The sequence below is a fragment of the Equus asinus genome, chromosome 13 (genome assembly GCF_041296235.1).
Source record: "Equus asinus isolate D_3611 breed Donkey chromosome 13, EquAss-T2T_v2, whole genome shotgun sequence".
NCBI classification, from domain to species: Eukaryota; Metazoa; Chordata; class Mammalia; order Perissodactyla; family Equidae; genus Equus; species Equus asinus.
In genome coordinates, this window is record NC_091802.1 from 28,359,103 (window position 1) to 28,386,124 (window position 27,022).

The window sequence follows — 27,022 nt, forward strand, 5'->3', positions numbered from 1 at the left end:
CGAAATAAGCCAGACCGAGAAAGACAAACACCATTTGACTTCACTCCTATGTGGAAGATAAACAAACGGACAAAGAGAACAGTTCAGTGGTTACCAGGGGAAGGGGAGGTGGGAGGTGGGCACAGAGGGTGAAGGGGAGCATTTATGTGGTGACAGACAAGAAACAATGTACAACTGAAATTTCAGAATGATGTAAACTGTTATGAACTCAATAACAAAAAAAGTTTCCTTTGTCCTTTTGTAGTCAATCTCCTTCCTCCAATACTACCTCCTGGAAACTGTATGATTTCTAGCTTGATTCTGATTTTATTTATCCATATTTCTCATTTGTAAGAATGTTATCCTCTGTGATAAAAACTTGCTGTGCCCCTATTCCTTTAGGCATAATCTGAGAATACTACTTTTTGACCTTACTTAAAAACAGCTGGTGAAGTGACTACCTCATGTCTCTCTCCCACTGAGATCCTAAAACAAAAATGAAACTGTGGGGGGCTGGCCCGGTGGTGCAGCAGTTGAGTGTGCATGTTCCACTTCGGCGGCCCAGGGTTCGCCCGCCGGTTCAGATCCTGGGTGCGGACATGGCACCACTTGGTAAGCTATGCTGTGGTAGGTGTCCCACATATAAAGTAGAGGAAGATGGGCACGGATGTGAGCTCAGGGCCAGTCTTCCTCAGTAAAAAGAGGAGGATTGGCAGCAGATGTTAGCTCAGGGCTAATCTTCCTCAAAATAAATAAATAAATAAATAAAAATTAAAAAATAAAACTGTGGGACCAGTATTAGCGAGTTTTTCCTTTAAAGTAATTTTTTTCTATGGAAGCTTTTTTGCTGCTTTGTACCTTTATTTTAAAATATTACAAATTAATAATAATCATATGGATGAATATTTAGGTGTGTGATAAAGGCTTAAACACAATGGTTCCCAACTGCACATGTATGCCAAGGTGAGGTATATGCATTAGCATCAACTAGGGAGTTTGTTACAAATATAAATTCCTGGGTTTCCTAAACATAGATCGATTCAATGGGCAGGCGGAGGGGGAGTACACATATGTTTTAAACAAGCTCCTTTAGAGTTTCAAATAAGTTAGGTTCTAAGAGGCTAGGTTTAGGAACCATTGGGAGAATAGTAAATTAAGGGTCAGAAAATAAGTGACCTTGGACAAGTCACTAAACCTTTCCAGGGCTCAGTTTACTCTTCTGCAAAAGGCAAAAGAATGAGACTTGGGGCTGGCCCGGTGGCATAGTGGTTGGGTTTGTGCGCTCTGCTTCTGTGGCCTGAGTTCCGCAGGTTCAGATGCCAGGCACGGACTTACACATGGCTCATCAAGCCATGCTGTGGCAGTGTCCCACATGTAAAGTTAGAGGAAGACTGGCACAGATGTTAGCTCAGTGACAATCTTCCTCAAGCAAAAACAGGAAGATTGGCAACAGATGTTAGGGCCAGTCTTCCTCACAAAAAAAGAAGAAAAAATCCAGCTCCAAAATTTAAAAACTCCAAATATAATCAAGTATGTCAATAAAGTCTAATGTTAATTTCCAAAGTTCTCACAAGGTGTAAGATCTAAAAGTTGGACATTCTTAACATGTTGCTCTAATACATACGGTATAAGTATTCACTTTTAAAACATACTATAGACAAAGTTCATACATAGTAGCCATAAGCATAACTTCTATAGCCAAAAGTTCTGGTTCAGGTTCTGCCCTCTGTCACTTAACCTGATGAGTGTTGCTTTCCTTGTCTACAAAATGGGGATAATAAAATACTCGCAGGACCTATATCCTGGGGATATTCTGAGGCTTACATTAGTCAATTCTTACAAAGTGCTCAGCTTAGAGCAGTGCTGGGCATATAGTAAGCCCTCATAAATTACAAGCCATTAGCTGTTATGAAGAAAAATCTACGCTACATTTCTCCTTAAATGCAATAGGCACTTTATGATCAGACAAAATCTAAAAAATGAAGTTCTATCCTTAGCCCTGAATCAATTAATTAGGTTTTTTCATGACCAAAAAAATCTATGTCAATTTTTAGTCTGTTCCTCTTCTTCTTGAGTTTTAATTCATAGAAATCATAAATAGTAACATTTAAGCTTTAAAAATAATTACAGAATGTTTAAAAAAGGAATGCTTTTGAGTATTCAGGTTTTTAAAAAAGTTATGATTAACCATGAAATCTACAACTGTTTCTTTGAATACTAGATAAGAAATTTCACATTAGATAAGAGATTTCACAGTTAAGGAAAAAAAACACATTATTTTGTGATTCAAGAAAAAAAAAACCCTCAAGTTTTAAGTTTGTGGAATTCAGAATAACCGAATTAATTAGAGAAAAATTTCTCATCGTACATTTACAACTAAGCCCGATGGAATTCAAAAAAACCAAGTGTAACTTCCACCTTTACTGTTTGAAAACACAAAAGAGAAATGTGATACCAGTAAACAGAAGAAATTCAAGAGTTTGCCATGATATCGCCACAGAACTATCCTCTGCAGGCTGCAGCAACAGTCGGTCTACTCCTCGCCTCTAGAAACGAACTCCCAGTGAACAAAAATCAAACTGTACTGGATGCAAAAATAATGAGATTTCTGGGGTATATAGAAAGGAAGAAACTACATATCTACTCCAGAAATATAGATAAAATATGTACCCTGGCAGATTAAATACATCATCCAATAAGATAAAAGACTTATTCATAGTTGTAAATTTAAATGATTCTAAAAAGGGAAATTTTTAGCAATCTGATGAGAATTTTTTCCCTAAAGAAAGGATGGTTCATTCACACAACTATGCTGATATATACTTTCCATAACCACAGTAATAAGTCATGATTACTCAGCCTTAGAGGCAGATGTGGTGGTTCCCAGACAAAATGAACAGGAATAACTGAGCATCTTGTCCTTTGTTCATACTCAAGCGCTCATTTAGCCTATACCTTGACATTTTAGTTTAAACTATGTTAACAGACAGGAAACATCACAAGTTGTTTTCAACATTATAGTTTAAGCACTCCTAAATATAACTGGTTTGATTGAAATAGATACCAGCTTACATGGAAAATCCAAACATAAAAACAAAAAAATAATTTTCATTAAAAAAATCTTAAAGTTACATATATTCAAATTGCTGTTTAAGTCTATTTTCTAAAACTTACAAGTCACACTGCAATGTACCAAATATGAAAGAACCACATTTTTTTAAATTGAGGTCATAATAGTTTATAACACTGTGAAATTTCAGTTGTACATTATTATCTGTCAGTCACCATATAAGTGCTCCCCTTGACCCCTTGTGCTCAACCCCAACCCCCTTCCCACTAGTAACCACTAAACTGTTCTGAAAGAATCACATTGTAACCATACTAAATGAAGAAACAAGGGATAAAGACAAACAGCTATATAAAAGGCTACCTGGACAGAATCACCATAAAACAAAAAAATAACCTAATGAACTGAGAAGGAGGTTCCAGCTCTCATGGGAACATGCAGGTATTGATATGTAAGAGCTAGAAATCCTGGCCTTTGGCTGTGGGTTTTCTGCCTCAGATCATGAAGCAACTGGTACAGACTTTCACTCCTACAATAAACAACTAGAAAACTGGACAGAATATACAGAACAGTTCTTTTCAGACATTGTAACAGGCAGTACAGAACTTCTGACCACTGAGAGATGAGATACAAATGAGGAAACCCTACGATGACTCTGGCTTTTGATTTGTAGACACATTCCCTGTCTATAGCAAAATCCACGGTCTAAAGAGGAAGACCCCAAGCAAAGCATGGTGGTCTTGCTGAGTTGATAAGGAAATCTGAGTTCGGGGAGGCTCAGTAGTTGAAATTTGTGGGGCAGAATACTAGTGAAGAGGGAGCTATGCAGAGAAAGAACTCTAGAAACATTCATGGGGGCCCCTTGAGACTCTGGCATACAAAGCTGCATCGCACGCTAGGGGGAGATTCCATGAGGCCAGGCAAAGTACAACTAGTGGGAAAAAAACAACTATCAGGCAGCTGTAAGCTGAACAATTCTTTGAGTTTATTAGGGCTGGGAAACACTTGAGCTTCAACCAGCTAGAGTGGAGGGATGCAGCATTCAGGGAAGATCTTGGAAAGAGGCTATAGTAAAAGCTACTCTAAATAGGCCATAAAAAGATTTTTAAAAAGCCTTAAACAGATCAAGCTGATCCACAAGTAATGTAACCATCCACCAAAACAAAAAATTGATGCTCTGTAAAGGAAGATAATAAAATCCATATAATCAACAATTTAATACCATGTATCCAGCATCCAATAATAACTAGATAAGCAGGAAAATATGACCTATAGCCAAAAGAAACATTACTCAATAGAATTAGACCAAGAAATGTCAGAGAAAAGGAATTAGAAAACAAGGACTTGAAAACAGTGACTATAAATATGTTCAAGGACTTAAAGCAGCAGTTGGCAAACTTCAGTCCATGAACCAAATTCAACCCTCCACCAATTTTATTAAGTTTCAAAGACTAAAGTCATATACTTTCACTCACATACTGTCTCTGGTCAATTCTGTGCTACAATGGTGAAGTTGAATAGCTCTGACAGAAACCCCATGGCCTACAAAGTCTAAAATATTTACTACATGGCCCGTTACAGAAAAAGTTTGCTGATCCTGGATTTAAAGGAAAACATAAACACAATGAGGAAAGAAATAGAAAATATAAAAAATGACAAAATGGAACTTCTAGAGCTGAAAATATAATATCTGAATAGAAAAATTCATTGGTTAGATTATCAAGAGATTAGACACTGCAGAAGAAAATATTAGAGAACTTGAATACAAGGCAATAGAAAGTATCCAAACTAAAGGGCACAGAGAATAAAGGCTATGAAAGAAATGAACCTCAGTAACCTTTGGAATAATACCAACCAGTCTAATATACATGTAATTGAAATCCTAGAAAGAGAGGGAAAGGTGTGGGGGGATGAGGTGTGTACAGAAAAACATTTGAAGAAATAGTGATCAAACATTTTCAAGATTTGATTAAAAATATCAATCCATCAATTCACATAGCTAAGAAACTCAACAAATCTCAGTCAGGATCAACATAAAGAAAATAAAACATAATCAAATTGCTGACAATCATCATAAAATCATAATCAACTTGCTATAATTAAATAATATTGAGAAAATCTTAAAATCAATCAGAGGGGATAAAAATAACATCATCTACAGGGAAATATAGCTAACACTTCTCATCAGAAAAAGTGCAATTACTTTTTTTATTGCAGTAACACTAGTTTATAAGATTATATAAATTTCAGATGTACATCATTATATTTTGATTTCTGTGTACATTATATCATGTTCACTACCCAAAGACTAATTACAATCCACCATTATACAGATATATGCCTAATAGCCCCTTTTGCCCTCCTGCCTTCCCTCTTCCCCTCTGGTAACCACCAAACCAATCTGTCTCTACCTGTTTGTTGTTGTTTTTATCTTCTATCTATGAGTGAGATCATACAGTATTTAACTTTCTCTCTCTGACTTATTTCACTTAGCATAATATCCTCAAGGTCCATCCATGTTGGCACAAAAGGCAAGATTTCATCTTTTCTTATGGCTCAGTAGTATCCCATTGTGTATATATACCACATCTTCTTTATCCATTCATCCCTTGATGGGCACCTAGGTTGCTTCCAAGTCTTGGCTATTGTGAATAATGCTGCAGTGCACATGGGGTGCATATATCTTTATGCATTCGTGTTTTCATGTTCTTTGGATAAATACCCAGCAGTGGAATAGCTGGATTGTATCACAGTTCTTAATATTTTGAGAAATCTCCACACTATTTTCCAGAGTGGCTGTATCAGTTTGCACTCCCATCAGCAGAGTATGAGAGTTCCTTTTCCTCCACATCCTCTCCAACACTTATTTCCTTGTTAATTATAGCCATTCTGAGGGGAGTGAGGTGACATCTCATTGTAGTTTTTGATTTGCATTTTCCTAATAATTAGTGATGTTGAACATCTTTCCATGTGCCTTTTGGCCATCTGTATGTCTTCTTTGGAGAAATGTCTGTTCAGATCTTTTGCCCATTTTTTAATTGGGTTGTTAGTTTTTTTGTTGTTGAGATGTATGAGTTTTTTATATATTTTGGATATTAACCCCTTATCAGATATATGGTTTGAAAATATCTTCTCCCAATTGTTAGGTTGTCTTTTCATTTTGTTGATGGTTTCCTTTGCTGTGCAGAAGATTTTTAGTTCGATGTAGTCCCATTTGTTTATTTTTTCTATTGTTTCCCTTGCCTGGTCAGACACAGTACTTGAAAATATGCTGCTAAGACCAATGTCGAAAAGTGTACTGCCTATATTTTCTTCTAGAGGTTTCAAGGAATTACTTTTCTAAAGTGCTGCACAGAAAAAAATGTCAACCTAGAATCCAGGGAAAATGTATTTCAAAAAAGTTCTCAGACAGAAAAGCGTACCAGATGGAAACTTAAATGTACATAGAGGAGTGAAGAGCAATGGAAATACAGAAGACCTTTCCTCCTTATTTTAAAATGTCTTAAGAAAATAACTAGTTGTTTAAAGCAAAAACTGTGACATATGTAGAAGTAAAATATATGACAAAGACAGCATAAAGTATGGGAGGGAGAAAATGGAGTATACTATGGTAAGGTGGTTACATTATATATACTAAAAATAAATGTAGGGGGCCAGCCCCATGGCTGAGTGGTTAAGTTTGTGCACTCCACTGTGGCAGCCCAGGGTTTCGCTGGTTCAAATCCTGGGAGCAGACATGGCACCGCTCATCAGGCCATGCTGAGGCGGCATCCCACATGCCACAACTAGAAGGACCCACAACTAAGAATATACAACTATGTACCAGGGGGCTTTGGGGAGAAAAAGGAAAAAAATAAAATTTTTAAAAAATAATAAAATAAATGTGGAATCCAAAAGAAGGTAGGAAAGGAATAAAAAATAGGTGGGACAAATAGTTTGTGAGTAAACTTAAACCCAACCATATTGATAACAATATTAATTATAAATGGACCAAACATACAAGTGAAAAGGCAGAGAGTGTCAAACTGGATTAAAAAGCAAGACCTCAGTACATGCTGTCTATAAGAAACTCATTTTAATCATCAAGACCCAACAGTAAAAGTAAAGGGATGAAAAAAGGTAAACCATTTAAAAATAATCATAAAAAAGATGGAGTGGCTATACCAATATCAGAAAAAGTAGACTTCAGAAAAGAAAATATTACTAGAGATGAATAAGGACATTCCATAATGATAAAAGGGCTAATTCTCAGGAAGACAGAACAATCCTAAATGTGTAGGCATGTAATAACAGAGTGTCAGAATATATAAAGCAGAAACTAACAGAACTGAAAGGAGAAATAAATCCACAATTATAGTTGGAAATTTCAACGCCCTTCTCTTAATAGTTGATAATCAGTAGTTGAAAATCTTAAAAGCAATCAGAGGGGATAATTGACAGCCAGTATGGATATAGAAGATTTGAATAATAGGCAACACTTCACCTAACAATAGCCAAACACATATTCTTTTTTTTTTTTTTAAAGATTTTTTAAAAGTTTTATTCCTTTTTTCTCCCCAAAGCCCCCTGGTACATAGTTGTATATTCTTTGTTGTGGGTCCTTCTAATTGTGGCATGTGGGACGCTGCCTCAGCGTGGTTTGATGAGCAGTGCCATGTCCACGCCCAGGACTCGAACCAACGAAACACTGGGCCGCCTGCAGCGGAGGGCGCGAACTTAACCACTCGGCCACGGGGCCAGCCCCCAAACACATATTCTTTTCAAGTACTCATGGAACATTCACCAAGACAGACCACATGTTGTGGTATAAAACGAGTCTTAGCACATTTAAAAGAACGTGCCATGTGGCAAGGTAAAGATCAATACAAGGAATACTTCTTAAGGAAAAGTGGCAAATGAAGTCTTCAAATGTTAATTTCTCCAGATAAGAATATTGCCCTTTAATCTGTGTGGTGGTAATCAAAAGAAGCTAAACAGCTATATAAAACCTAGGAGACTCTATAAATTCCCTAGTTAGCGACCAGGTCACAAGTAACATTCACTCACTGCACACATAGCCCCTCAGAGTTCCTAATTGCCACCAATGAAAGTTCCTTTTAATGATAAGAAGGTTAAACTTTAAGATTATGAAGAAATGTTATAATCTCATCAGAGTGACAGGTTTTAGGGTCTTTGTTTGGGAGGGCTTGTGAGTCATTATAGTCATTCTAAGTAAAGTCAATTCAACAAGGCAGTTCAGCTATTTGTGTCATATTGAACATCTGGTTTTGCTTCAGTTCAAAGCCTCATATATCTAGTCTCATGAGCTGTATTACATTATATTTTCCAAAGTTTTGATAATGGAATAATTTTGCCTTGTCTAGGATAAAAGATATACTGCTTGGAGAGGCAAGAGTATGTCTGGGTGAGAGCAAAACCACAGTTAGATCAGGGGGTAAGATTTCTAATAAGAGCAGATATAGGTATTTGTGGAAGAAGTATTTTAACTTTTAAAATATTCTTTTCAGATAAATTTTAAAAGTTACATTTCTATAATATTCTTTCATGAGCAGTGTAAAACAGTAAGTTTTAGTGATTGAAAAAAATTGACAGAGACAACCCAATGGGATCAAATTTTACTCTAGCTTCATATATAACTATTATAACTAATAATAACTAATATAACTATTAGTTATAGTTCTAATTAAGAGAAATTTCTAATTTAAAAAATTGTCCTAAAGAGATAAAATTATCATTCCTGAAATTATACCACACAAAACTATCCTAATCTGGCAGTGAAGAGAAGTTCTAAACAGTGGCCTGATAATAATGCAGTACCTATAAAAGCTCTGAGAAAGAAGTCCTGGTGCCACAAACACAAATTAGGGTCTTCGTAAGGAGAGTGTGTGATATTCATACCTTAATCCCTGAAAAAAATTGTATTATTAAAATGACAAACTAGTATATGCATTGCTGCTTCATTAAAAAAAAAAAAAAGAAAGTTTTCTGGATTCTGAACTTTACTGTTGGGTTTATTTTAGGGCCTTTTCTTCCAGAGACTTTTTTTAAAAAGTAAAAACCTAAAATGGTCGTAATAGTTAACTATGAGCCTAATTTAGTCAAGCCTCTTTATCAACCAAGATGAAGAATATCATGTCACATTAAGAGTGCAGTATGTGTATGTACGAGTTTTTGTAAGGAAGACGAGAAGACAGACAGACAAACATTCTTACATTCTAGGCGGCTCCCACAGAACTGATAACATTCCTAAAGACTGCAATTGTTTGCACAACATCTGTAATGTCAATTCATAGCTTAATCCATCATCCATACACAGAAGTCAAGTGAGATCCCAAAGGCAAAATTTCCAATTAGTTTTGTCTGGAAAGTTTAGGGCAAAGGTAATAAAATCAAGAATCCTGTGCTGATTCACTGGGAAAACATTTGTTTGCCATACTCCTTCACTAAGGAACAAAAGGAGTCAGTGGTTAGTCTAGAATGTGATTCATTAGGAATATCTGGGTGATAAATAAATGAAAGATGACAAACAGTCGTCTGTATGACTTGCAAAAACCTTTGTTTTCTTTAAGTCCAACTTTCAGGGGACTTTATAAATGCTTTTGCAAACAGGGATTCTACTCTTCAAATTCTTTTAATCATTGCTTTCCTCATCATAGTCAGAAAACAACTTACCTAAGGTTATGGTGTAAAGCAAACAATTCTAGGAGGTTAGAGCATAAAACTACTGATTCCAAACGGGCACTGAGAAGTTTAACTAGTGTTTATATTCTTTTTGTGAAGAAGGTCCCAAGTGTACAAATTAAGCCTCTGGTCCCTCTCCATAAAATGTTGTACAGTATGTCAAAAAGCCGTAATCTGGGCACTAGTTAATGTGGGTTTTAGTTTTCTGAATCTGTTAATAACTTACCAGATGTAATCAGACTTCTATCTCACATTCCTCATTTGATAAAAAGCCTAATAATAATAGTAATAAAAATAACAATAATGATAATAATGCCTGCACAACCTAGGTAACAGGGTAAGAATATATGAGACGATATAGTGTTATGATAAGTATAAAATTGCTAATCAAAACAAAAAATGTATAAGCTCTATAGCTCAAGTTTTCAGGACCTGTCTTTGAAGTCATTTTTATTATATGAATCAATCTATAAACAAAGACATGTTTTGCTTTTCTTCTCTAAACCTAAGCAACCTTCGAACATAAAGTTGACTTAAGCGCTTAGGAGAAATGGACCACATATTTATAGAGAGAGCTTAAAAAAAGGTTATTATAAATTGTTTAAAATATATACCCAACAGAAGAGATTTCAGCTGAACTGAATCTTAGCTTTTATTTAAGCACACATTAATAAATAGTGACTTGAGGGCAGGAAGTCACCCAGTCTGTGCATACCCCTTTTGTCTGGTGAAAACCCAGTCGTAGGTCCTGGAGACCTTGGTTTCTTCTTTTGATGTGGTGATGCTCTTAAGAGTTAATACATGAGTCATTCGTAGGGAAAGAAAGGGAGAAGCGTTGATCCTGCCCTCATCAAAAAAAAAAAGGGCAAACAGACCTTTTCTAAGAAAGGCCTGTTGGTTTTCCCGCAAGAGCCCTGAGTCACTGCATGCTTATAGCCAGAGTCATTATACCTATATAGAGCAATATCAATTTGCATTAGAACCTTACTTTTGGCAATATCTCTCCTTTCGTGTCTTACGGAGGGATAGAAAGGTGAGCAATGAAGCAATAATCAGAAGTCAAGCAGGAAAAAAGGGAAAGAGATTGGCTAACAATTTTTTAAAAAGAATTATTCCATCTCATGACATTAAACAATTTCCCTTTCTGAAACTTCACTATTTCATTTCAATCCATATCCATGCAGTTTTCCAAATAACATTTACTTTAGGCAATAAACAGCCAAGAGTCAAAAACTATAGGAAATGTCTATACCTAAGGAAAAAAACAGCTTTATATTAGCATACTATACACACACTACAATGTACTTGTTTATTAAAGGAAACAGGGTACTATATACAGAGGTGTTCCATAATATTCAATAGCAATCAAGATGTCAGACTTTTTAAATTTATAATTTTTGCCACATATTTTATTGATGAAATAATCCTAAATTTTAAAGCAGAAACAGACTTATGACTCTTACACAGGGACAAATATCTCACAACTAACTTTCTTTGTACTTATTTTATAACAAAGAGCCAAATATTTTTTCTATTAAAATGGTCATATTAAACAGATGATTCATAAATACCATTCAGATGATAATGCTTTGACGTTATAGCTTCTAATAAAAACCAATCTATTCTACAACGTAATTGAATAGTTTCAAAACTTTTCTACATCCCAACTGCATCTAGATAGGACCACTCCAATGCTTTCAACATGTGAAAATTCCTCCCATTTTGATCCCAAAAGGTGAGAGAATTCAATGGTTAAGACATATGCCAAAGAGAAAAGTTGTCTGTAAAATATACTCAGCCTTCTATTTATAGCTCAATATTTGGGTGCCTTTTAAAATTATAAAATAATTGTTGATAGTTTTTGTTCTCATTAGAGGTCTTTGTCTAGGAGCTGGGCTTGTTTGAAAGGTGTAATACAGGGCTTGTTAAGCCATTCTTCAGGAAACTACTCCACCTAGTGTCAAAAACTGTTCGTAATGACTTGAGACTCGTAAATTCCTGCCAAAGAACTCATTCTCTTTGTTATTGTTAAACATAACAGACTTTATAAATCATTAATGGCACATACAGTTTACAAATGGCTCTTTAATCATCTGCTTGTCCTGTAACTTGATGAATAATAATGTACGTGCATATAAGGAGCATGTCTGAGATACATTTCTCATTATCACATACCAAAGTTCCTATTTTTGTCAACCTGGTTGTTTAGAGAATTATGAATCATATTTTTCTAGTAATGGGAAATAATCCTAAAGTGGCTAATGAAATAATCCCACCACTTCTCCCAATTGTTTATAACAATCTAAACTTAATCCATAAATTATTTATTTTTCAAAATGATTGTAATGTTGTGAAAGCCGGTATTTAATAACCGCACACAGTAGTGGTTTAAACATGGAATTAGAACTAAATCTTGCTGCCATTAGGCAGCTCATTTGGAAGAATTTTTTCCACTTTTCTCTTCAGGAAAAGTTGTCTTTTTCCCTTGATGGTTTTCTAGACTGCTCCAGCACTCGCACAACTATATTCTTTTCTAAAACATCATGTTAAATCTAATACTCTGACGCAGAAGAGAGAAGAGAGAATCCTTTTTTGGTAAATGGATGAATCAAATGCACAACGTCATGCAAAAATCCTTAGAAGGTGGCTAATTCACTAAGGCTCTGAAGCTCACTATGCTTCTTCTGGTGTACTGTCATCATCCCACGAGTCAGAGCAAGGCTTAGCAAACTACAGCCCGCAGATCAAATCTAGTCTGCCACCTCTTTCTGTGAATAAAAGTTGATTGGAAAACAGTCACATTCATTCCTTTACACACTGTCCTTGGATGCTTTCTCATTACAATGACAGATCTGAGGAGCTGCAAGAGAGACTGTATGCCCTGCAAAGCCTAAAATATTCACTATCTGGCCCTTTACAGAAAAAGTGCTGACCCATGGACTGTCTAGCCCTGGGTAAGGCCATTATTAAGGTGGAAATTTTGACTCATCCAAAAACAGAGATGCACCAAAAAGGTTAACAGCAGCCACGTTCCCTTCATTAACTTATTGTTTTTGCTCTGGGCATAATTTCGACTAGTAAGTAAGCATTCCTGGATCACTCATGTTCTGGATCTCTTGAAAGGAAACCTGCTATATGCCTGCTAAGACTAAAATAAATTTGTTAATGGATTTCTGGAAATTAATATCCAATAGAAGAGTGCTTAGAAGATGTGATCTCAGAAAAATCTGCCAGCCACAGAAGATTTTTTTGCATCTGATCTACTTATAAAAAAAACAAGTAAAGCAAATGAATATAACTTGCACTCATTGCCAGGCAACATTTGCTCATGAAATAAGACATGAAACAAAAGAACAAAAAGATGTGCCTGCATAAGAAATAAAATCAGAAGAAAAGCAGTTTACAAACGCTATTTATTTTCTAATTAGTTATTTAATAAGGATTCTTTCCTTATATCAAAATATAACATACCTTACTATACAGATATATCAAGATCATGTTGGTATACAGGAAATTTTTAAAACATCACATTTTAAATCATTCACTGTGCTTGTTGTTTATCTAAATGTAAGTAAATTTAATGCAAAGAGCATATTAAAATGTTGTTTGTAAAGCAGGGAGTAGATTCAGTTTTATCTGCTGCAGAAATAAAAAAGAGGATGCACTGATGTTTAATATAAAACTACTAAGCAAAATGAGAAAAAGCTATATACAGATTAGATCACCTTTCATCAACAGTCGCAAATAATACTCACATAACAGGGACAAACTGTTATGCTAATAAAAGAAGTCCAATTATTCTGTCTCCCCTTCCCCTCTATAGGATTTTTCAAAGATTTTATTTTACATTAATTTATTCAACATACATTTATTGAGCGCCCAGTACGCACCTGATACTGTTCCGGATACTTGGAATACAGCAGTAAGCAAAGTAGAAAAAAATAAAATCCCTGCCCTCAAAGAGCTTTTATTTTAGAAGTGAAGCTCATATTTTTAGTACAGTTTTTATTATTTTGGCTACTTTCACTCCCACACACTATCCAATCCCCCAAATTTGAAATCCTTCCTACTGTCACTGTGTTAGATCAGGTAATTATTACCTCTCAGCTGTACTATTGCCTGCTAATTGAACTCCTTACTCTTAGTTGCTTCTCCGCCAAATCTACCCTCCACAATGCTGCCAGAGTTATGCTCCTAAAAACACATATTATGTTAATGCTTGTTTGAATAACTCCTTATGACATATAAAACCTAAACTCCCAAGTTTGACTTTCAAAGCTCTCCACCATTTGGCACCACCTATTTTCTCACATGGGTCTTTTTTCCATTTCCAACATACCCTACTTTCACATCTCTGCATCGACTGCCCTTCCCTCAACAAACCCATTTTCAAGAACTTCTCCTACTCTTCTTCCTGCAAGAGAATTTCTCCCTATTTCAGGGGTCCCATAGTAATTTATGTATATGACTATGATAGCACTTATCACAATGTCCCATAGTATAATTATGTAATATATATCTTTTGCTCTATTTGTCCAATTCCTTTTGTAGTCCATATAGTATTTCAGAATCTTTTGCAGAGTAAATGTTCAAGCTTTTTGAAGTAAACTGAAATGAATTACCACAGTGATGCTTTTATGAAAGAATTCAATTTTCTGAGAATATAACCCATTTGTTCTCAGTCTTAGTTTGAAAAGGTCTCAGAAAAATGAATGTTATCTTAATGGAACATTTGTGATTTTAGGAAGCAGTTAGATACCAATTTAAAATAACCACAGCAGATATTATCCAGACGTACTTAGGCAAAAGTGACTATAAAATTCTAAATGAAAAGAATGTGTGTACTAAAACAATATGTCATATAGAAAAGTGCATAATGCACATATCTTAATGAATTATTACAGACACAGGTATCCTCTATCCAGATTAAGAAACAGAAACACACAATAGAGGGACATATTCTATTGGTTGTCAAGACTTACTATAAAGCTACTGTAATGAAAATTTTTTTCAATCAGTTTGTCAGTTTCCATAAAAATCCATACTCAAGTTTTGACTGATATTGTACTGATTCTCTAGAAAAACTGGGATAACTAATAGCCTTACAAGACTGTCTTCTAATCCACAAACATGATATATCCCTTCTTTCATCTAGATCTTTTTGCTTCCAATAATATTTCACAATTTTATGTAGAGGCAAAGCATATCTTTTATTAGATTTATTCTCAGCTTTTTGTTTTTTTAAAAAAATGCTATTATAAGTGCTACCTTCTAAAAAATTTCATTCTCTAAATGTTTACTGTAGCATATAGAAATATGATTATTATATACGTGTTGATCTTGTATCCAAAACTGTGCTATACTCTCCTCTTAATCCTCCAAGTTTGTGGAAGTTATTCCCTTCTCTTAGTATTTCTGCCAAGTTTTGCTTTTTATATGTTGAGTATGTATTATCAGACAAATACAAATCTGAACTCGCATCTTCCTGGTGAATTGAATCTTTTACTATTAATAATGGATGTGTTCTATCTATTAACACTTCTTGTATCATACTCTACTTTGATTTCAGTATAACTACATAAGCTTTTTCTTACTTGAATTGAACAGCTCATCTTTTTCCATCCTTGTACTATTAATCTTTCTGTGCAGTCATATTTTAGGTATGTAGCTTGTATTTAGCAGATAGTTGAAGTTTTTTTTAACATTTATTTGGACAATTGGGAGGAACATTTATTCCATTTACATTTGTATAATTATTAACATATTTGGATTTAAATCAACCACCGAATGCTTACTACTTATCCTGCCTGTTCTATGTTCCTTTTGTCTCCTTTCTTGCCCTCCTTTGGCTTGGCTTTTTAAAAATTATTAAATTTCGGGGCTGGCCCCGTGGCCGAGTGGTTAAGTTCGTGTGCTCCGCTGCAGGTGGCCCAGTGCTTCGTTGGTTCGAATCCTGGGCGCGGACATGGCACTGCTCATCAAACCATGCTGAAGCAGCGTCCCACATGCCACAACTAGAAGGACCCACAACGAAGAATACACAACTATGTACCGGGGGGCTTTGGGGAGAAAAAGGAAAAATAAAATCTTTAAAACAAAAAGATTATTAAATTTTTACCTCCCTTACTAGCTTGATATTTATATAATCGTGTAGCGCTTACCCTAAAGATTGTAATATAGATCCTTATTTATTAAACTCTTATATAAATTAATATCTTACCTTTTCAAGGGCAATGCAAAGACCTTAGAATAACTTAATTTCAATTACTCCACATCTGATTTGTAGATCATGTATTTTAATTCTTGCTATATATTTTAAATCTCTCAAGACAATATCACTACTGCTTTTAATGTCAATCTTAATTTAAATTTACCCTTTTAGTACTCTTCATCCATTCCTGATTCTCTGGGCTTCAATCTAGAATCACTTTCTTCCATTCAAAGAACATCTTTTAGTATTTTCTTTAGAGCATGTTTGCTAGTTGACAAACTTTCTGCTTTCTGAAAATATCTTTATTTTACACTGTTCATGGGACATTTTGAGTGCAGAATCCTCTGTTGGTAGTTATTTTCTTTTAGCCCTTTAAAGATACCATTCCACTGTTAGCTGACTTTTCAACCAAATCAATGACAGCAAGAAATCAGTCTTACTGGAGATCCTTTGAAGATAGTATATCTTTTTCTTCATCTCTCCTTCTTTGCTTTGGATATTTTTCTCTGGCCTATTTTGCAGTCCATTAGTCTTCTCTTAGCTGTGGCTACCGAAAGAACATTAATTGAGTTCTTAATTTCAGCTACTATGCTTTTTAATGTTCTTATGGTTTTTTAATTCTAGAATTTCCATTTGGCTCTCCTTTATAGTTTCCAATTCTCTGCCAAAATACACAAACTTGTTTTTTACTTTTTTAACACACTGATTTTGGATTAAAGTACATGTCTAATAACTTCATTAAATGGATCCCCTGTGGATCTGTTTCTATTGTTTCTTTGTTTTGATCAAATTATCTTGTCTCCTCAGATACCTGATTAATTTTGATTGAGTGCCTAATTTATATATGAAAAATACAGAGTTAATATGAAGCCTAGGATGATTTTATTTTCCTTTAGACTTAAAATTTAAGCCTGAGCTTCAGCCCCTGTAAGGGCTGATTTATATCTAGTTCATCCTTACGTTTAAAGTATGGGCCTTTAGTGAACGAATCCAAAGCCTGTTGGTTTATCAGGGCAGCTTCTTAGCCAGTCTCACCTCTCTGGGTTTCCTCTTTAACCTAGATGTTGGCTTTGTAATTCTTTGCTCTCTTTTTATGTCTATGGTGCTTTAAAAAGATGTTTTAAATTTTACCAACCTTTTTAAGACACTTTCTCGAGAGAGTTGATCCAAACTGCCTAATCTATTATCACTGGAAATGGAACAATTATCAGTGGTCTTCAACTATGCCATGATATATTGCTACATTAAAATCAATTGTGGGGGCCAGCCCAGGGGCGCAGCAGTTAAGTGCGCACGTTCTGCTCCAGTGGCCTGGGGTTTGCCGGTTCAGATCCCGGGTGCGGACATGGCATCGCTTGGCAAGCCATGCTGTGGTAGGCGTCCTACATGTAAGGTAGAGGAAGATGGGCACGAATGTTAGCTCAGGGCCAGTCTTCCTCAGCAAAAAGAGGAGGATTGGCAGCAGATGTTAGCTCAGGGCTAATCTTACTCAAAAAAAAAAAAAAATCAATTGTGGGAAATGCTGCTTATAATTTCTTAAGAATAATAGCTAGGGGCTGGCCCCATGGCTGAGTGGTTAAGTTTGCACACTCCCTTTGGCAGTCCAGGGTTTCGCCGGTTTGGATCCCAGGTGCGGACCTAGCACCGCTCATCAGGCCATGCTGAGGCGGCATCCCACATAGCAGAGCCAGAAGGACCTACAACTAGAATATACAACTATGTACTGGGGGGCTTTGGAGAGAAGAAGAAGGAAAAACAAGAAGATTGGCAACAGATGTTTGCTCAGGTGTCAATCTTAAAAAAAAGAATAATAGCTAAAGCATGTAAATTGAAAATGATTGCTTTTTAAAAATAAAATTGGAGTAAGAATAATGATAATAATAATTAAAATAGCACCTATCATTTATTGAGCACATTATATATATCAGCCACTGAGTTGAAAAGTGTGCATGCGTTATTTAATTTAATCCTCAAAACAGTCTTATGAGATAGGTACCATTATTATCATTCCCATTTACAGCTGAAAAAAATGAGGTTTAAAAGTTAAAAAATTTGCCAAATATCGCATAGTACTATTTGACCACATATTCAAACCCAGTTGTTTGACTCTGAATATGCACTACTACCTCCCATGATAGGAATGAAAAATTTCAGTCTCATAACAAAATCACCTAAAATCTCTTGCATATTCTTGAATATTAAAGAAAAAGATGGAATTATGGCATTATATCTAAACCCAGGCATGCCATGAGAATATGTCCTGCATGTAAACATATGTCACAATGGAAAGAAAGGCGGACTGATAACTGTTAAACTAACTAATGAACGTGGGAAATTGTTAAGAAAACTTATGTTCACTCACATGTATTAACTGGTATTATGTAGGCATAAATACAGATAAATAATAGAATATGCCTCTAATCTAAGTAGAGCTATTTGAGGCTTTCATATTTATCCAGAGTAGAACCTGCAAAAATAGTACACATATTGGTTGTATTAGCAATGCCACCTAGTGGCAGCCAAATATAGACATAGTTAGAAAAAGAGTTCTAGAAGAGTGGTTCTTAACTTTTTAGGGGTTACAGAGTCTTTGGAGAATCTAATACAATAGGTCCTTTTTGCCAGAAAGATGCACTTTTGCAAAAACACATAACAACATGCATAGTGTTTCACGGAATTTACAGACCTTCCAAGTCCATTTGCTGACTATTAAAACTAACGGAACAAACCAACTAACGTTAGAGGGCCAACTAACTCTCCTTGAGCCTTAAGAAGGAATCCATTCACTTTTCCCTTCATCTCTTCCTCTCTGGCTGGCAATCTTTATGCCTGTATAAACAGTATTTAACTTTTCCGTTGTGGCTAGATATCTGTTCTCTGCAAACTACTAGATTTCTACTGTTTTCAAATCAATTTACAAAATTTGATAGTAGCCCAAACTAATCTTTTTTCCTGCTGATTTTCATTAAGTTTAATGCGGATCAAACAACTACTCTTCTTTCAAATGTTTAAAGAAGTGATGAGGATTTCTAGAACATCTGGATTAAGGTATAACTTTTCAATTATATCTAAAAATATAAATGAAATTGTTTCTTGATGAACTTAAAAATCAAGACAACTTTTCCATTTTAAAGGCAGATATATGGTATCTAATATTTTTGGAAATATGGTAACACTTTTAGATCACCATTTAGTTGTACAATAAGTTTTAATTAAACGATACTTCTAAAAGACGTAACTTCCATACTGGAAAGAATGTAATTGGGAAATTTTGCCTATTCAGGAAAAATTTTCCTATTTCCCTTTTAAGCCATGATTTCCAGTAAAGAAAATCATGATGAAGAACGAATTAAATCTTCTTCCTTTGTTAAACTTGGTTTCTTTTTCACCAATTTTGCTGTAAATTATTGTCAAAGGGAGAGTTTTATTTCTGATCAGACTACTGTCCTAATATGGTCACTTGTTTTCTTGACTGAGGAGTTATATGAGTATGGAAAAGGTACCTATTTCATCAGAGCAAAAATGTATGACATGAGAATATTTCTGTCACATCTCCCTAAGTGAGCATTATGTATAGGCTCATAAACAAAAGGAGGTATAATTAGGACTTTCCAAATGCAATCACATTTCACAAATATAAAACAAAAGGAGTGGTGATCTATAATGATAAAACTCTGTCAACCATCCATCACCAAAAAAATGTTAAGTTTTTAAAATGTAACCAGAGATTATTTGGAATAGTTTCCTAAACACGGATCAAATTTTGTTGTCGTTGTTGAGGAAGATTCGCCCTGAGCTAACATCTGTTGCCAACCCTCCTCTTTTGTATGAGGGTCATTGCCACAGCATGGCTGAGAAGCGGTGGAGGTCCGCACAAGGATCTGAACCCGTGAACTCCAGGCTGCTGAAGCAGAGCACACCAAAGTTAACCAGTAGGCCATAGGGCCAGCCATTAAAAAAGTATTCTTTTGACAAAATCAACACCGATTCATGACGAAAACTCTCAGCAAACTGGGAAGAGAGGTGAGCTTCAACTGGATAAAGAACATCTGCAAAAAACCTACAGCTAACACAATACCTAATGGTGAGAAACTAGAGGCTTTCCCACTAAGATAGGGAACAAGGTAGGATATCCCTCTCTCACCACTCCTATTCAACATTATACTGGAAGACCAAGCTAAAGCAGTAAGACAAGAAAGGAAATGAAAGGGTATACAGACAGACTAAGGAGGAAGAAATAAAACTGTCTTTATCTGCAGATGAAATAATTATATATGCAGAAAATCATAAAGAATCGACAAAAAAGTCCTAAAACTATTAAGTGATATAGGAAGGTTATAGGATATAAGGTTAATACACAAAAGTCAACTGCTTTCCTATATACCAGCAATTAATATACATGATCCACGAATCATGCACTAGGTATTTACCCAAATGAGTTGAACACTTACATCCACACAAAAACTTGCACCAAATGTTCATAGCAGCTTTATCCATTGCCATAACTTGAAAACAACCATGATGTCCTTCAATAAGTGAATGGGTAAACAAACTGTGGTGGGACATCCAGAAAATGGAATATTATTCAGCAATAAAAAGAAATGAGACATTAAGCCATGAAAAGACATGGAAGAACTCTAAATGCATACTGCTAAGTGAAAAAAGCCAGGCAAAAAAAAGATATATACTGTATAATTCCAACTATATGACATTCTGGAAAAGCCAAAACTTCTAGAGACAGTAAAAGAATCAGTAGTTGCTAAGGGTTCATGGGGTTGGGAGGTAGGAATAAACAGATGGAGCACAGGGTATTTTTAGGGCAATGAAACTATTCTGTATGATACTGTAATGGAGGATACACAACATTATGCAATATGCAAAACCCATAGAACTATAAAACACAGTGAATTCTAATGTAAACAATGCACTTTAGTTAATAACGTATCAATATTGGTTCCTCCATTGTAACAAATGTACCACACTAAAGCAAAATGTTTATAGGGGAAACTATCATTATATTGTATACCTGAAGCTAATACAATATTATGTCAATTATACTTCAATTTAAAAAAACCAATTTTTTAAAAATAGGGGATTTTTAAGTTTATAAAAAAATTTTTTTTTAATGTGAGTGTGTGTGCCTATGTATGCGTAAAGCTATATGCGAACTCTCTATCCTTTCTGCTCAATTTTCCTGTAAACCTAAAACTAGTCTAAAAAATAAAGCCTATTAATTAAAAAAAAAAGGAAAAGGAAAAGAAAGTGTTCTTAGTCCTCTACAAATTTCCCTTTTCTTTCCATCTAACTACTGGCACTAGCAACCTACCTGGATGAGGAGAAGATCTCATTTACCTTGCAAGACAATTACAATAGCTCTTTAAATTTCTCTTTTCAGATACTTATGTACTGAATGAACAAGTGAACACATAACTGTTTTCTATTCGGTTAATGGTATCAACATCTACTCAGTCAAGTCAAAAACCAACAGTTATCTTTGGCTCCTTCCTCCCCCATACTGAACCACAACATATTTTTAATTTTATCAATAAAATTTCTCTAAGATTTGTCCTATTTCATTCTAATGCCATTGCCACTCCAACCACTCTTTTGAAACATTAAAGATTTATGCCATTTTTTGTCTTTATTCTGCTTGACCTCTCCCTGCAAATTATTTTTTGTAAATAGCCCTTCCTCTCCATGCTTCCTGCTATCTCTATGGAAGCCTGAGTCTCTCAGAAGGATTATTGTAACTGCCCATCTTCTCTCCCACCTTCAATCCATCTCCTAAACTATAGCCAGAATTATATATTCATAAACTGCAGATCGGGTTATTTTACTTATATTTAATTTTAAGGCATTTAGAATAATTCTAAATGCTACTCACAAACAAACAAACAAAAATAAAATTTACCTAACACTGAAAAAAAGTAGCCTGATCCATCCTGGACCCCAGTTTAATGAGCAGTGATAATGCCACAAAGCTTTTATATAGCTTTTACGTATAATGCAACACAGTTTCAGATGTTCCTTGATTATATGTTCATACTTGCTGAACCTGATAATATATACAGTACTGAGTATGTATAATGAAAGAGTGATATCTTCCTTCAAATAGCTCTTGAAGAATTCCTTCTAAACTTGTGAACAGTCTAACCATATTCCATTAAACCTACACTCTGATCAGGGGCAGAAATTACTACTTAATTTATGGAAGCAAAGACGTGATTTTTCACTCAAATGAATTTTGCAATAAATGTTTATTTTTATGTTTCTAAAGCCTTTACTAGATACATGGATCAATGGAACTAAATAATGTTTTCACATCAAGACATTTTATAAATGTTTCTCATGGATAAGAGAAGAAACAGGAAACATGAAACTTCCATGTTTCAAATTTCTTTATTCTAACTGACTGTGCATGTTACAAAGTTCACTAGAATCCCTTTTAAGGTTCAGTAGAATCTGCTATACAGGCTGCTTTTCAGATACTTCCAAATTAATCAAATGCTACAAATGAGTTCCTTAATCTGGGTTTCCCAAGGAATCTCAGAGGATAGGTCTAGAAAAGAACAGAAGGTAACCTGTAGCCTGTAATTCCTTCTTTTCCCCTCTGCCTCAACCTCTAGTGTAGTAGTATACTTCTAAGAATGTAGCTATTAAAGAAACAATGATATGGGTTACTTCCCTAGGATTTATGTCCGTATTTGAGATAAAATCATCAAGTAATCATGAATAGAATTCTAAAATTCCAGGTTTTAAACTCCCATAAACTTGGAGAAGTTATGTATTATAGATTAATTCTCAAGTTATTCTTCAGACCATTAATTCAGCAGCTTTCTGAACAATCATTCCTTAATACTCATCATTCCTGCTTCAGAAATGAACTTACTGTGGCCAAGAATCTGAAGAGTTTGCAGTGTTCAACTTTATTCAGCAGTCAATACTACTGCTGTGACAACTTTTCATCAGCTTGTCTCTAATCAAGATCAATCTGTTTTCAAATATGGAATTATTTTCACTATATTATTCAGGGACAGGAATAGAGTAAAAGTAGGGAGGCATCCAGGGCACAAAATTTAATGAGGCACTCACTCTTCACCCTATACTTACTTGACCCTGAACGTGCCTATTTAAATTCTGTGCCCGAGATGTTTTGCTCATCACCTCCTAGTCTTAGCTCTGCTATAATTTCAGTATATTTGTCAATGTTCAAAGGAAAACCCATCTCCTATCTTTATCATTTCAACTAAGTAAGAAAATATTCTTTAGGAGGGGGACACTTAAACTTGGGTTTAAAAGGGTTTAGGAAAGCAGGCGGTTCTACACATGCACTATGTCATCAACTACATGGAACAAGAGCATCAAAATAACTATTCAGATGCACACATGGTGTTTGAGGATCTCAGGGAAGATGCCATGTCTCATTTGCTGATTAAGAGAGAAAGTAAACTGTCTGAATTAATTTTTAGCCTTACATGAAATTTTGTACATTTAGATAACTTCAACTATTAAAACGACAATTGCACAAGCAAGCAACTATTATTTCAAAATCTGGAAGGAAAAACATTTCCTGGCTGAATTAAATTTAAGTAAACAATCTCATTTGCCTAAGGGTTTTTTTTCCTTTCTCTTTTCAAATCCTCGACCCAAAAGGAAAAACAAATAGAATTCTAAGTCAAACTTAAAGCACTGATTTGAGGATTAGAATGCTCACGAAACACAAAGGTAATTAAATAAAAATCTTAACAATTTTTAACTTCCGAAGTAAAAGCACCAATTAAAACATAATTTCTTTCAATCTTGCTTATTAAAAGTTATTCTTACCAGATAAAGCAGAAAGGTGTGCAGCCCTGTTCCAAGCCCAACAGAAGACAAAATTCCTAAGCCTATCCAGTAGGCATACAAAAGAAACTGTTTCTCTATACGTTGCACATACTGAAAAACAAAAGGGATGAAGTGAAAAAAAGACAACCAGAATTCTTAAACGGAAATGTGGTATTTCTCAACTACAGTCAAAATAAAACAAACCAACTAAAGTAAGTTTCCCATAGGAAGACAGTATTAAATTAAAAACCCCGTGAAGGGGCCTAATTCCTCTACTAAGCAATAGCAGAGATGGCAAAAAATTCATCTAATTGGAATAAAGCTTTTATTTCTAGACCTTTAAAGTCCTGCTATTGCAATGACATTTATAGGAAAAATGCAAATTACTAATAACTATGAGAACAAAACTTTTAAAGATATTTAAATGTTATGAAAAACTTTTTACTAAAGTTATTAACAAAATGTCCTATTTTCCCTTCAGTTTTGTTTTATTTACAGACTATAGGCAAAAGAATTTCCCTTTTTATACATATCAAACCTAACGTTCAATCTAGGATGAGAATATCTGTTAGAGTGGATCACAGGAACATGTTATAGGAAATATGAAGACTTTGGTAGCGATTAAAGGATACATGCTGCTTTGACTAAACACCATCAGGAAAGTTACATTTAAATCCTTGAAGGTAACAAGGAATGATACATACGAGATATAAATACTTAGCAGCCACCAACTACTATAAAAATATTTTTAATATTTGGCTTTAAAAGTAAGACACTAAAATATCAGTTACCAGATAAATTGAGAAAGCAAAACCAAGCCTAAAAAAGTTGAGGGTAGAAATTCTATGAGCCCCACAATAGTCCCATTTAAGAACTGTTTGGAATTAGAGGAAGTACAAGAACGGAACAGAGCTGCTGAACCTCTTACCTGCTGATGTGCTCCTTCAACGTAATACGCAGCTAGAAGCACAGCAAGCAGCAGTAAAAAAGACGCCACAATGCTTTGACGATGCCATAATCTTAAAAACAAATTAATTAAAAAATAAATATCTGTCTCATTTTCAGGGTTCATCACTCTACAAACCATTTCTTGCTGAAGCAGTTGGGTTATTTAGCTCAGCTACAGAATCAGTTCTTTCTGGGTTGAGCTCTTCTGTCCTTAAAAAAATATGGTCTCTTGGGATGCAGAAGGGGGTCAAGGGAAGTTACATGGGTTTAGAACCCAACTTCTTAGCATAAACCAATCGTAGCCTTTCCTTTACCCAAAGATTGATCTGTTTTACACCACAACTTCTAACGGGAAGAGATATTATAATATGATGGAAAGAGTACTAGCCTTCAAGTCAGAGGATCTGGGTCAGAGTCCCTTAAATATTGCACTTTGAACAACACACTTAACCAATCTGATTGTTTCTTGTTTTTAAAATACTAACAATCATCATAATCATATCATAATAATCATATACTTGTTTTACTTTCTTCATGCAGTTGCTTTAAGGATCAAATAAACCGAAAAATGTTACAAATGTTTTATAAATTTTAAGTGAGATAAAAACGTAAGATATTATTTCAGACAATAACTTGGAAAGGCAAGCCAGATAATGACAAGGTATGTAAAAGTTCAACTTGTTCTTTATATTTGAAACAGGGCTTGAAAATACTAAATTTAAAGATAGAACACACTGCCATGGCAGAGTCCTTTTTCATTGCCTCATATTACCACTAAAAGTGCCACATATCTTGAACCTTGTCCTACTAAAGAATCAGGGTATCTAACGTACACAGGCCTGATTTCTCCTGAAGGTAAAGTTAGAAGAAAAGGACTCTTGTTCTCAGTGTTCTCCTTTGCATAAAAGATTCAACATGAGACAGTGGTCAACTGCAATAATCCAGTGAGCAAATAGTAATATGCTCCCCCAATCTATTTTTCTTCAAACTACAGAAAAGAAAATAAATATGTTCCTATAACACTCTAAATTTAATCAATCCATTTTTATAGAGCAGGTGGCAAGGACTAAGAGATTGCTGACGACTTCTAAAATCAGTAAATAGGTTTACATAAAAGATAATGGAAGACTCTTTACTTTGAGGTCCATTCCTTCAAGATTACTAGGATTTCCAGAGAAAAATACTGCAAGGTAATGAGTGGCTGCCTCCACAGGACAATATTCTGCCTTTCTTCCCGATCCCGCCTCTTCTTTTCATTCACTGAAGAGGGGTCTGAAAAACATCAGTGCAGAAGATAAAACAGAATGCTCACTTTTCCTAATCACTTTAAAAATTCATCTACCTTCCCATCCCACATTCGACGGACTGCATATAAACCTCAAAAAACAAACAATGTGGTTCACACTGTGACAAGTCTGGCTAGGTGCTTCCGCTCTACTCTTAATATTATTTTTGCAATTATTTTATTGTCAAGACACAACTTTCTCTTCTTGTACATTATTGGAATATAAATTGGCCCACCTTCTATGAAGGTCAATTTAGCATCATATCATAGAGCAAAGTGGTTTAGAGCTCAAAATGTGAAGGCAAACTACTTGGTTTCAAATCCTGGCTGTGCCACTTACTAGTCATGTGACCTTGGATGAGTTAATTAACCTTTCTTTGCCTCAGTTTTCTTTTTTCTAAAAAGAAGAAAACATAGGCAGTACATTCTTTGACATCAGTCTTAGCAGTATCTTTTTGAATACCATGTCTACTCAGGCAAGGGAAACAAAAGCAAAAATAAACAAATGGAATTCCATCAGACTAAAAAGCTTTTGCAAGGCAAAGGAAACCATCAACAAAACAAAAAGACAACCCACCAATTGGGAGAAAATATCTGCAAATCATATACCCAACAAGGGGTTAATATCCAAAATATATAAAGAACTCATATAGCCCAACAACAAAAAAACAAACAAGCCAATCAAAAATGGCAGAGGATATGAACAGACATTTTTCCAAAGAAGATATACAGATGGCCAACAGGCACATGGAAAGATGTTCAACATCACTAATTATTAGTGAAATGCAAATCAAAACTACAATGATGGGGCCAGCCTGGTGGCACAGTGGTTAAGTTCACTTGCTCTGCTTCAGCAATCTGGGGTTTGTGGGTTCGGATCCTGGGCACAGACCTATGCACCACTCATCAAGCCATGCAGTAGTGGCATCCCACATACAAAAAAGAGGAAGATTAGCTACAGATGTTAGGTCAGGGCCAGTCTTCCTCACCGAAATATAATAAATAAGCAAAAAGAGTGAAATGTCTC

General features: G+C 35.1%; 1 protein-coding gene across 2 annotated transcripts in view; it reads right to left on the reverse strand.

Moving 5' to 3' along the window:
• Positions 1-27,022, reverse strand: part of VMP1 (vacuole membrane protein 1) — a 124,307-nt gene that overhangs the window by 70,642 nt on the left and 26,643 nt on the right. The window contains exons 3-5 of one of the 2 annotated variants that reach the window (XM_014856968.3): positions 25,847-25,982; positions 24,691-24,781; positions 23,763-23,873 (exon numbers count right to left, since the gene is read on the reverse strand). The exons of the other annotated variant lie outside the window; for it this stretch is intronic. Coding sequence (XP_014712454.1) covers positions 23,763-23,873; positions 24,691-24,781; positions 25,847-25,982 — 338 coding nt within the window. The remainder of the gene's footprint in view (positions 1-23,762; positions 23,874-24,690; positions 24,782-25,846; positions 25,983-27,022) is intronic. 2 annotated transcript variants of the gene reach the window in all.